The sequence below is a fragment of the Macrotis lagotis genome, chromosome 8, assembly GCF_037893015.1.
Source record: "Macrotis lagotis isolate mMagLag1 chromosome 8, bilby.v1.9.chrom.fasta, whole genome shotgun sequence".
Taxonomy (NCBI): domain Eukaryota; kingdom Metazoa; phylum Chordata; class Mammalia; order Peramelemorphia; family Peramelidae; genus Macrotis; species Macrotis lagotis.
The window spans coordinates 104,232,791-104,245,223 of record NC_133665.1 but is presented as its reverse complement, the minus strand read 5'-3'; the positions used below and the strand labels follow the sequence as shown (position 1 = coordinate 104,245,223).

Below are 12,433 nucleotides of genomic sequence, written 5' to 3'. Positions count from 1 at the left end.
GGCCAGGCGGGTGAAGGGCCTGGGGTCAGGCCTGGCCCCCTCCAGGCCCTGTGTGGCCGCCACTGGGTCACCTCCCACCCTCCCTCCTCCCTTCTGGCCGCCTGGTCAAGCCTGAGGCCCTCGGCTCGGATTTCTGTTTTTAAATGTATAACTCAAAATGCATAAGATTACAATAAAACCCAAAATGCTTGCAAATGTCATTAAAAAATTTTTTTTCCAAGGCGATGGGGTTCGGTGACCTGCCCAAGGCCGCCCGGCGAGGTCATGCAGCGTCTGAGGCCGGGTTTGAACTCGGGTCCTGCCGCCTCCAGGGCCGGGGCGCCCCCCCTCGGTGTGCCCCCGTCTGCCAGGGCCCACGTGGTGGGGCTCCGCCGGCCGCCGCTACGGGTCCCGGGAGGGACAACGCCGGCGGAGCGCGAAGCGGCTCCCGGGCTCCCGCGCTCCCTCCCAGCCCCCGCCTTTCGCGTCTGGAGGAAAGAGGGTCTCCGGGGAGGAAGGAGTTACAGCGCCCCCTTCCCCAGTCACAGGACCCGCCCCGGCCCCCGGCGCTGATTGGGCCGTGGCCCACCACGGCGCGCGTTGATTGGCCGTTGGGAGCGCGCACGCGGCACACCGCCGGATCCCGCGCCCTCCGCGCCTGGCGAGGAGCCCGAGCCTGAAAGAACCCCGGCCGCGCCGGCTCGGGGCCCCGCTGGACCTTGGACTCGGACTCCGCCCGGCCATGGGGCCGCAGGAGCTGCCCGGGTGAGTGGTGCCCGCCGCGCCGGTGCAGCATGTGGGCTTGCCGCCTGCGACTACGACGTGACTTGGCTTCTGACCCGGGGGCCCGGGTCAGCCTACCTTGAACTTTGACCCCCGGCCTGGGACCCCCCCCCCCAAATGATCACCGAGCTCCGAGTCGAGCCGATCCCGACCTTACTCGTGATTCCCAACCTTGATCCTCAGTCTTAGGACTCCCAGCCCTCGTCCGGACTTTGGACCCGGGCCAGCTTCCTGCCGCCCCCCCCCCCCCCCCCCCCCCCCGCTTGACCCGGCGCTCTTCTGTATCCCACCCTGACCTTTGACCTTAAGCCTGACCTTTGACCGCCCGCTTGATCCCCCAACACTCTCCCACACCAATTCCCGTGGCTCCCGCCCCTTTGGTTCTGATTTGGGGGAATTTCATTTGGGAGACAGGTCCAAGCCCTGGAGATGTTCAGGGGGCTGGGGTGGTGAAGGGGTCTCTTTAAGCAATACGCCTTCTCCCCCACAGGCATGTTCTTTTTGTTTCCCCTCTTATTTGTGGTTTTTGGCAAGGCAGTGGGGTTAAGTGATTTCCTCAAAGTCTCACAGCTAAGTAACTATTAAGTGTCTGAGGTCAGATTTGAACTCAGGTCCTCCTGACTCCAGGACTGGTGCCCCTCACATACTTTCTTGTACCATATCTAAGTGTGTCTCTCTTAGGCTCATGCCCTCCACTCAGGGTTACCATTCCTCTCTCCCCTAGCCCCCCGAGATCACCTCCTTATCCCCAATCCTTACTTTGCACAGCACCTTGCCCGTCCATTGTCAGCCTGGAATAGATGGGAAATTCTGCTCAGCCTTGCAGAGAAGCACATTCCTGTTCTAGAAGGATCTCCATGTAAGAGCACTGATCCAGAGTGGACTGGCTGGCCCCCACAGGTGATCCCCAGGCAGAGGCCGGATGGCCGCCGATTGGCCTCATGAAAATAGGGAATTCCTGGTCAGGGAACAGTTGGACTCAGGCTCTCTGCCTTTGGTCCATCATTGATCTGACCTTGCACTCCGAGCCAGCTCCTAGGTTCTTTGTTAGGAGTCTCAGTTCTTTCCTCTGAATATTGGGTGCTAAAAGCCCTCAGTTGTTAAACTGAGTGGCCACTGAGCTATACCCATCCAGTCTCTTCTTCTCTCCCTGGACTACTGTCCTGGTGCAAGACTGACTCTGAGCCATAGGACCCAAGTAGCCTAGGAGAGGAGAGAGCCCTATGGGTTGAAGGGATGCTTGTTCGGAATAGTACTTTTTATGGAAAAATCTTAGGGTACATCAACATTTAGGGGGTGTGACATGGATGATGATTCAGCAAAGGAAACTGGGGAGTGGTGAAAGGGTAGGAGGAGGGTCAAGAGAGAGCATTATCACAAAGATCCAGAGATGAGAGCAAAGGGTGGTTATTAGTGTCAGATAAACAGGGAAGAATAAAAAAGATTGCTGTCCAACAGTGAGGATCTGTTTATGATTAGGTAAGAGGTTTGTGGGAGACCCAGTTTGCAAAGCATGATTTTCTCTTATGGAGTTCAGCCCCATGGTAGGAGTAACTCAGGATAAAGGATTAGCAAAGCATAAATGCAAGAAATATCAGATAAGGGGCAAAGTATTGAAGGGTAGAGAGTAGTGCCGTGTAGAAATGACTGATTAAAGAGGCAAAACTCAAGGGAAGTATGTGGGTTCATATCAGGAGCGATGGCCTGGGAGAATAGGGAAGAAGTGAGGGACAAGAGGTTTTTATGAAAAGAAAAAACAGGCTATAAGAAATCATGAACTGGTGGATTTGCACAAATTGATGCTGAGTGGAGTGAGCAGAACCCAGAGAACACTGTAGACATTTAAAGCAACATTGTGTGATGATCAACTGTGTTGGACTTAGCTCCTCTTATCAGTTCAGTGATCAAGGACAATTTTAAAAGGTTTATGATGGAAAAGGCCATTTACATTCAGAGAAAAAAGCTATGAGATTGAATGTGGACTAGAACAAACTATTTTCATGCTTTAAAAATTGGTTAATAATTTTTTTAAATTAAAAAAATGTTTTTTTATCCCTGACCTGTCCTTCAACCTGTCCCTGGAGCTGTCTCTGGTACTGTCCCTCAAAATGTCCTTCAACCTGTCCCTCAAACTGCCCCTCATCCTGTCCCTTGACCTGTCCCTCTTGCTTTATATTTTTAAAAAACGTTTTGTTTTTCCAACTACTTGCAACAATAATTTGTACCAATTTTTTTTTTGCAAGGTTTTGAGTTTTACATTTTTCTACTCCCTCTCCCTGATAGAAAGCAATCTGACATGGACTCTACATTTATAACTATGCTAAACATAGATTCAAGTTGATCATATTGTGAGATAAGAACCAGATCCAAATGGAAGAAAAAAATTAGGAAAAAAAGTGACATAATGCATATTGCTTTATATCTATATATATTTTTCTCATGGTTCACCCCTCCCTTTAGTTCTGATTCTTCTTTCACAACATAACATGAAATATGTCAAACATGATTGTACAAGTATGACTTATATAAGATTACTCACTGTCATGGGGAGGGGGGGAGGAAAGGGAGGGAGGTAGAAAAATATGGAACTCAAAGGCTTACAAAATGATGAATATTGAAAACTATCTTTGCATTTAATTGAAAAGACAAAATAACATTAAAATCTGAAGAAAAAAGGAAAAAAATAGGTTTAGGAGGGTAAAAAGAAGTGAAAGAATGGGAGAGTTTGATTAGAGAGGAAAACTTTAGAGTTGAAGATTCATGGAAATTGAATGTTTTCATGGCATTGGTGACATCTGAAGGGGGCCTTTCTGTTGGTAGCTGTTATAGAGAAGAGCCAAGAAGGGAGAATCCAGGGAGTTAGAAGTTGATATTGAAGTCTCTGAAGAGAGTATCAGGAGAAGAGGAAGTCTGTGAACCAGGGCCTAAGACTACTTGAGGATGATTGGAAAGTGAACTGGGGTTCAGTAGATGGCATGTCAGGAATGGGAGAGAGTGATTTAGATGAAATGAACTTCAAAAGACAATGGGTTCTTGAGTGATGGTAGTAGGGGACGGGGAGTCTCAGGCTTATGGAATTGTGGCAAGAAGGGTGACCACTTTTTCTTTATTCAATATTTTCCCCAGTTATACGTAAAATTTTTTAATGTTTGTTTTTAAAACTTTGAGTTCCAAATTCTCTCCTTTCCTCTGTCCTTACTCTCCCTTCTTTGGGAAAACAAGCAATTAGATATAAATTATATATGAATAGTCATGCAGAACATTTCCATAATAGTCAAGTTGTAAAAGAACACATAGACACCCCCCCCAAAAGAAATCTCTAGAAAAATAAAGTTTAAAAAAATTTGCTTCAATCTATATTCAGACATCATCGGTTCTGTCTTTAGAGGTAAGATAGCATTTTTCATTGGTAAGTTCTTCAGAGTTGCCTTGGGTCATTGTATTGCTGAGAATAGCTAAGTCATTCACATCATACACTATTCCTGTTACTTAGAACACAGTACATTTCACTTTGCATCAGATAATGGAAGTCTTTTTTTTTTTTATTAAAGATTTTATTTATTTTGAGTTTTTACAATTTTTCCCCTAATCTTACTTCCCTCCCCCCCATGGTAAACATTTATCCAAATTGATTGTGATGAGAGAGAAATGATATCCTTAAGGAAGAAACATAAAGTATAAGAGATAGCAAGATCAGACAATAAGATATCAGGGTTTTTTTTTTTCTAAATTTAAGGTAATAGTCCTTGGTCTTTGTTCAAACTCTGCAGTTCTTTCCTCTGGATGCAAATAGTATTCTACATTGCAGATAGCCCCAAATTGTTTCTGATTGTTGCCCTGATGGAATGAGCATGTCCCATCAAGGTTGATCATTGCCCCCATGTTGCTGTTAGGGTGTACAGTGTTTTTCTGGTTCTGCTCAAGTCACTCAGCATCAGTTCATGCAAATCCCTCCAGGCTTCCCTGAATTCCCATCCCTCCTGGTTTATAATAGAACAATAGTGTTCCATGACCTACGTGTACCACAGTTTGCTAAGCCATTCCCCAATTGAAGGACATTTACTTGATTTCCAATTCTTTGCCACCACAAACAGGGCTGCTATGAATATTTTTGTACAAGTGATGTTTTTACCCTTTTTCATCATCTCTTCAGGGTATAGCTAAGGAGTGGTATGCTGGATCAAAGGGTATGCACATTTTTTTTTTTTACAAATAATGTTTTTTATACATTAATAAAATGTTCTTGTTTAAGAGTAAACAAAACACCCCCTCCCTCCAAAGACTATAGACTCGCTTGAGCGATAAAGTAAAGGGGAGAGAAAAAAATTAAAAAAAATAGTAATAATTGTAGGTATGGCCAGGTGGCACAGTGGGTGGAGCACCAGCTCTGGACCTAGGAGCACCCAAGCCCATATCTGGTCCCATACACCCAACAATCACCCAGCCATGTGACATGCAAGTTACCCCAACCCCACTGCTCTGCAAAACCCCCCCCCAAAAAAAGAAAAAAAAAGACCCCAAATAAAATAAAATAGTAATAATAGTAGGGGTGGCTGGGTGATAGACAGAGCCATTGGCCCTTGAGCCAGGAGCACCCGGGTCCAAATCCGGCCTCAGACACCCAATGATCATCACCCTGCTATGCGGTCTCAGGCAGGCCACCCAGCCCCATTCTCCCTGCACCCCCTTCAAAATAATAATAATAATAATAATAATAATAATAATAATAAATGTGCTTCAGTCTTTGTTCCAATACCAACAACTCTGTTGTGGGTATATCACATTCTTTATGATAAGTCCATTGCAAAAGTTACTTCCATATTTTTCCACCGTTGCCATTGCTGATTGCAACTCCCTCCTTTCGTATTTTTCCACTATATTTTCTCTCTCCTTTCACTCTGACTCTTCTGTAGGGTAACTGAGTGGCACAGCAGACAGATCCCCGGTCCTGAGGCCAAGTGGCCCCGAGCCCTCCTACCACCCCTTAGGCCCAGCATCCATTTGGCCCATATAATGGAAGTCTTTGCAGGTTTTTTTCTGAGGGTATCCTGCTCATCATTTCTTATGACAATAATATTCCATCATAATCATGTGCCACAATTTGTTCAGTCATTACCTAAATGATGGGTATCCCCTCATATTTCATTTCTTTGCTATCAGAAAAGAGCTGTTATAAATATTTTTGTACATATAAGTCCTTTCCCTTTTTGTTTTTTGTTTTAAATCTCTTTTGGCGTTTAGACCTAGCAGTGATATTGCTATATCAAAAGAGTATTTTTTTTTAGGGTTTTATAGCCTTTGGGCATATCCAAATTGCTATAATAGTTGGTTGAATCAGTTCACAACTCCACCAGCAGTGCATTAATGCCTCATTTTCTCTATATCCCCTTCAATATTTGTCATTTTCCTATTAGCTACCATAATAGGTATGAAGTAGCACCTCAGAAGTGGTTTAATTTTCATTTTTCCAATCAATGGTGAGTTAGAGTAATTTTTTCATATGACTATAGATAGCTTTGATTAGTTCATCAGATAACTTCATATATTTTGATAATTTATCAGTTGGGCAATGGTTCTTATTATAAATTTGACTCAGTTCTCTATATATTTGAGAAATGAGTCCTTTATCAGAGAAACTTGCTTTAAATTTTTTTCATAGTTACTATTGCTAAGTTTATTTTTCTCTGTCCTATTTCTCCCCATTTATTTTATTCTCTCTCTCCTTTCACTCTGTCCTTCTCCAAGTGTTTTGCTCTGACAACCCCCTTCCCTAGTTTGCCCTTCCTTCTATTACCCTTCCCCCCTTATATCCTTCCCCTCCTACTTTACTATAGGGTAAGAGAGATTTCTATACCCAATTGAGTGTATATATTACTCTCTCTTTGAAACAATTCACTTCCCCTCACTTCTCCGCTCTTACCCTCCCCATAAAAGCTTTTTCTTGTCTCTTTTATGTGACATATCCCATTCTACCTCTCCATTTTCCTTTCTCCCAGTATATTCTTCCCTCATCCCTTAATTTGATTTTTTTTAGATATCATCCCTTCATATTCAATTCACACCTATGCCCTATGTCTATATATACGTCTAACTGCCCTAATAATGAGAAAGTTCTTATGAGTTCCCAGTATCATCTTCCCATATAGGAATGTAAACAGTTTACCTTACTAAGTCCCTTATGATTTCTTTTTTCTTGCTTCCCTTTATATGCTTCTCTTGAGTCTTATATTTGAAAGTCAAATTTTCTTTTCAGCTCTGGTTTTTCATCAAGAATGCTTAAAAGTCCTCTATTTCATTGAATGTCCATCCTACCACCCAAACCCTCTCTCTTCCCTTAACCCCTCCCCCTTTAATTTTTTGCTCACTTTTGCTGGGTAGGCAATCCTAGCTCCTTTGCTCTCCTGAATATCATCCCAAGTCTTTTTGATCTTTTAATATAGAAGATGCTAAATCTTATGTTATACTGACTGTGACTCTATGATACTTGAATTGTTTCTTTCTGGCTGCTTGCAATATTTTCTCCTTGATCTGGGAGTTCTAGAATTTGGCTATAATATTCTGGGGAGATGTCATTTTATGATCTCTTTCAGTTGGTGAATGGTGAATTCTTTTACTTTCTATTTTACTCTCTGTTTCTAGTATATTAGGTCAGTTTTCTTTTATAATTTCTTGGAAAATGATGTCTAGGCTCTTTTTTTTCATCATGATTTTCAAGTAGACTAATAATTTTAAAATTAATCTCTCTGGGATCTATTTTCCCAGGCCCAATGTTTTTTTTTTTCAGTCAGATATCTTCTATTTTTTTCATTCTTTTGGTTTTGTTTTATTGTTTCTTGGTTTCTCATGAAGTCATTAACTCCACTTATTTGTTCAATACTAATTTATATACTCATTTTCTTAAATGAACTCTTGTGCCTTCTTTTCCATTTGGCCAGTTCTGCTTTTTAAGGCATTCTCCTCATTGGCTTTTATACCTCTTTTTACATATGACCTAGTCTTTTTTTTTAATGTATCATTTTCTTCTGTGTGTGTGTGATTCTTTTACCAAGTTGTTGACTTTTTCCTCATGATTTTCTGGTATCACTCTCATTTTTCTTCCTAGTTTTTTCTGTACTTTTAAAATTGATTTTCAGAATCTTTTTTGAGCTCTTCCATAACCTGAGAACAATTCACATTTTTCTTGTAGACTTTATTATCTTCTGAATATGTTTTGATCTTCCTTGTGATCATAGTAACTTTCTATGATTAGATTTTTTTTCTGTTGTTTGCTCATTTTCTTAGCCTCTGATTTGATTTGAACTATTTTTTAAAGTAGGACTCTGGAGGGCAGCTGGTGGATAGAGCACCGACTCTGTAGTTAGGAGGAGGACCTGAGTTCAAATCCTGGCTCAGACACTTATTTAGCTGTGTGACCTTGGGAAAATCACTTAACCCCATTGCCTTGCAAAGACTAAATAAATAAATAAATAAGAAAGAAAGAAAGAAAGAACTCTGGTGGAGGACTCCCTGTCCCATATTCTGTGGTTTTGTGCAGGTGTTTTCAGAAGTACTTTGAGGGACCTGTAAATTTTCAGTTCTTCCAATTCAAATCCAATTCAAGAAGAGGTGTTTTCAACTCTTCTGGCCTGGGCTCTAGTATCTAAGTGATCACAGACACTTTTTTTTGCCTGTAACTCTGAGGAGGGTGCCCACTACATTGGTCACAAACTCTGGTGTTCTAGTGTTCCTCCTGATGCTTTGACTACCACCTAGTACTGTGACCCCAATCAAGTATAGGCAGAGCAACAAGAATGCTGCCCCCAGGGCCAGCAGAGGGATCCCTGGAATCTCCTTCTGATTAGTCATACTACCCTCTTCTTACCATCTGGGAGCTGAAAGCTCTGGTTTTCTGGGGCCTGTCTCTACTGGATTGTGCAGACCTCTTTCACACCATCTTTTTGAGGGGTTCTGCCACTCTAGGACTCGTTTAAAGTCGATAATTGAAGGGATTTGGAGGGATTTGGGGAGAGTATGGATGGGTCCCTGCCTTTACTTTTCCACCTTGGCTCCACTCAAGTATGCCCACTTCTCTTCCTAGCTCCAAGCATTGAAGGACAGGAGAAAAGTAGTGATTGGTAATGGAGAAGATGGTGAGAGATGAGATGTCTTTAGGAGAAGAAGAAATTTGTTTCCATGAACTTTAGAAGATAGGAGTGTCAGAGGAAGAGCTCTAGGGTGAAGGCAAGTTTTGTAAAGGATAGAGTGGGGTCACAGAGGACAGAGTGAAGGAGAATGGGGACTTAGGAATGGGTGGAAATGTGATAATAGTGAAAAGAATGCTGGCCATGGGTTCAAATGAGGGTAATGTTTCAGAGGGATGTTGAGGTTAAGGTATGTAAAATCGCATTGCAAACTTTTATATAATTTTTATATAATTTTATATAATTAATCAGTTGTAAATCATTTTTACTTTGAGAATGAGCTGATAGGGACAGGTAGCAGGAGAGTAATGTTTTTACCCCAGCTGAGTGTCAGGCCTGGAGTCAGGAAGACCCGAGTTCAAATCCAGCCTGAGACTCTTACTAGCACTGTGATCCTGGGCAAGCTACTTAACCCTGAATGCCTTAGTTTCTTCATCTGTAAAATAGACTGAGAAAGGAAATGGCAAATCATTTTCATATCTTTGCCAAGAAGACTCCAAATAGGGTTATGAAATATTGAACATGACTGAAAAAAAATGACAAATTTATACTTCTAAAGATCACCACCTTCACTGATGTATATCGATTATTTGGAGATAAAAACAAGAATATCTGGCAACTGACTTGATATGTGGGATGAGAGTGAAGAACTGAGGATGAAGGTTTGCAAACTCGGGTGTCAGGAGACATGGTGGTAATGGGAAGAGGTATGAGTTTTGGAGAAAACCTTTAGACAAGTTGAGTTTGAGATATTTATAGGTCATCCAGCTTGAAAGGGTCAAGTAGACTGTTGGTGAACAGAAACTAGAGTTTAGAAGAGAGATTAGGATTAAGATATGCTGGGAGTCATCTGCAAATAGATAATAAAGCCATAGGAGCTGATCTTCTCCCCAAATGAGAGAGGGTAGTTAGAAGAAGTCCTAGGAAAAATCCTTGAGGTGGATACTTTCTATCCCAAATTGATTCTTCAACAGGTAATTCAGTCTTCTAAGACACCGAGGCCCAGATCACTTTAGTGTAAATCTGCTTTTTTTTTTTTTTAAGTTTTTTTATTTTTGTAAGTCTGCTTTTGAGGAGATGTGGCCTAAGCTGAGGTATGCCTCTTTGCCTCTTGTACCCATTCTGCTAAGTTCAAGTCTTCTCTACTCACATGACCATAATCCTGGCTCAGGCCCTCATTTCTTCCTTCCTGGACTATTTAAATAACATCCTAATTGGTTTTCCTGCTTCAAGCCTTTTCTCATTCCAATCCATCCTTTACATAGCTACCAAAGTGATTTTCCTACTGTATTGGTGTCCAACTCCCAGGAAACTCCACTGGTTCCCTATCGCTTTGAGAATAAAATACAAACTTCTCTATTTAGCATGCCAAGCTCTTCCCAAGCTAGCTTTTCCACCTCTAGTGTTCATCCAAACTGTCCTTGCTGTTCCCCCCCCCCCCATCTCCTGTCTCTGGCTTGGCATTGGCTTCTCCAGACCTCCTGCTCCCTCTCCAGCTGCCTCCCAAACCTGCCTGGAATGCACACTCCCTCTTCCTCTTTGACTCCTGGTTTCTTTCAAGTTTCAGCTCAAGGCCATCTTCTGGATGAAGCCTTTGCTGGTCCTCCTGGCTGCTAGTGCCTTCTCCCCAAGATCACCTTGGTCCTGCACTTGGTCTCCTATGTGAGAACGTAAGTTCCTAGAAGACAAGGACTACTTCACTTTTGTCATCCCTTCTCCTGACCGCTGTCTTCTAAACTGACTTCCTTTGACGCTGCTGTCTCCTGATTACTCCCTTTTCTGTCAGATTATTCCTTCTCTGTTTAGTGGTTGATCATCTATCTCCAGCCTCCTAAATGGAGGGTCCCTCCAGACTCTGTCTTAAATTCCCTCTTTTCTTTCTTTCTGTGCTCCTTCACTTGGTGATCTCATCAAGTTCCAAGGGGTCAAGTTGTCAATTCTATGCTAATGCCTCCTTATGTAATGTATTCAGCTATTTGTTAATTGTCTACAGGTCTGTCACTCCATAAGTATTTACTTATCAAGAGCTTACTACTTGAAATTCTTCTTATGAAGTGCTGGGGAGACAATGAAAGGCAAAAGACAGCCCAGTCCTCAAGGAGCTTTCAATCTAATGGGGAGCAACAAGCAAACAAATACATATAAAGAAGCTACAGGTAAGATAAACTAGAAAATTCATAAAGGAAAGGCATTAGAATTAAGAGAAATTGGGAAGACTTTTCCACAAGTCTCTCTAGAATTTCTTACAGAAGATGGAATCTTACCTGAAACTTGAAGGAAGTAGGCAAGTCAGGAGGTAGAGATGAGGAGAGAGAGCATTTTAGGCATGGGTGCAGCTAGAAAAATTGCCCAGAACTGTCTAAATTATGGAACAGCTAGAAGGCAAGTGTCACTGGATGGAAGAGTCAGGGGCCAGGTATTAAGAAAACTGGAAAGGTAGACTGGGGCTAGGTTATGAAGTCTAGATTGTTGTTCAGTCATCTTTCAGTGGTGTCCTGTTGGGAGCCAGGGTCTCTAAGCTGTTTGACATAGTTGTGGCAAGAAGACTCAAGGCAGTTACACTGCCTGATGGAACATTTCCTTCTTCAGTTATATATATAGGGATTCCATGTATACCCATATTTATAGGTCTATTATTGATTGCAAAACTTACTCATCCTAATAGTAGAATGACTATAAAGGAAGGATTTCAGAGAAATTCCTTGAATAAAACAGATTGTGAACTTTGTCCAAATTTAACAGGATTGCCTTTCCCTGAGACATACAAAAGGCTTCAATATTATGAAATCTTTGGAAAATACAGCACTGGGAGTTCCAGAGAGACATCAGAATATATACAAGGAAAACAGATACAAGATGGGTCAGATAGAATTCCAGGGAAATTAACAGTTTTGCCCCCCCCTTATCATACACAGGAATATATGATAAAGATGGTAAGAGAATAGTTAGTATTAGGTGACCAGTATGTGAACTCTAATAGCCTTAGTTTATTGGGAAAGAATAAAAGGAATAGATATTGGGAAAGAATAAAAAGTAATAGAAACCGTAGCATCTACCAACAAGGGCTGAAAGGAAAATTGGTTATTGAAGGAGTCAATGGATGGGTGGACAAACATAACTGCCCTTACTATAGGTTGTCAAGGGAGCATATCGACAAACATTACATATGGGGCACAGAAACATAAAAGCATTCCATTAAACAAATTATATCAAAGATTATTATCAAGAAAGTTCTGCTAAATTAATAACTTTACTATGCAGCAACAAACTAGGCAACAGGCAGGTTGAGGTCATCATGGTCTGAGCAGGGTCAAGAAAATTAACTACATGATTGATAATCACACTTGTAACCACTACATGATCAGACTCGTAACCATATGAACTATATGATTAATGATGAAAATTGTATACTTTTGTAACCAAGGAAATGATTTTAGTTTGCTTGTTTGATATGATTCTAAGACTAAAAATAAATCTAAGCAGCTGACAGT

General features: G+C 41.9%; 1 protein-coding gene across 7 annotated transcripts in view; it reads left to right on the top strand.

The window, feature by feature from the left end:
- The first annotated feature begins 571 nt into the window (after nucleotides 1-571).
- The window catches only part of SLC26A6 (solute carrier family 26 member 6), a 31,911-nt gene continuing 20,049 nt past the window's right edge, over nucleotides 572-12,433 (top strand). The window contains exons 1-3 of one of the 7 annotated variants that reach the window (XM_074197871.1): nucleotides 637-744; nucleotides 10,510-10,612; nucleotides 10,936-11,098. In XM_074197871.1, the coding sequence (XP_074053972.1) occupies nucleotides 11,011-11,098 (88 nt within the window). In that variant the 5' untranslated portion in view covers nucleotides 637-744; nucleotides 10,510-10,612; nucleotides 10,936-11,010. Of the gene's footprint in view, nucleotides 745-7,938; nucleotides 10,613-10,935; nucleotides 11,099-12,433 lie in introns of those variants that run through there. The other 6 variants (XM_074197869.1, XM_074197872.1, XM_074197870.1 and 3 more) reach the window with 6 other exon arrangements.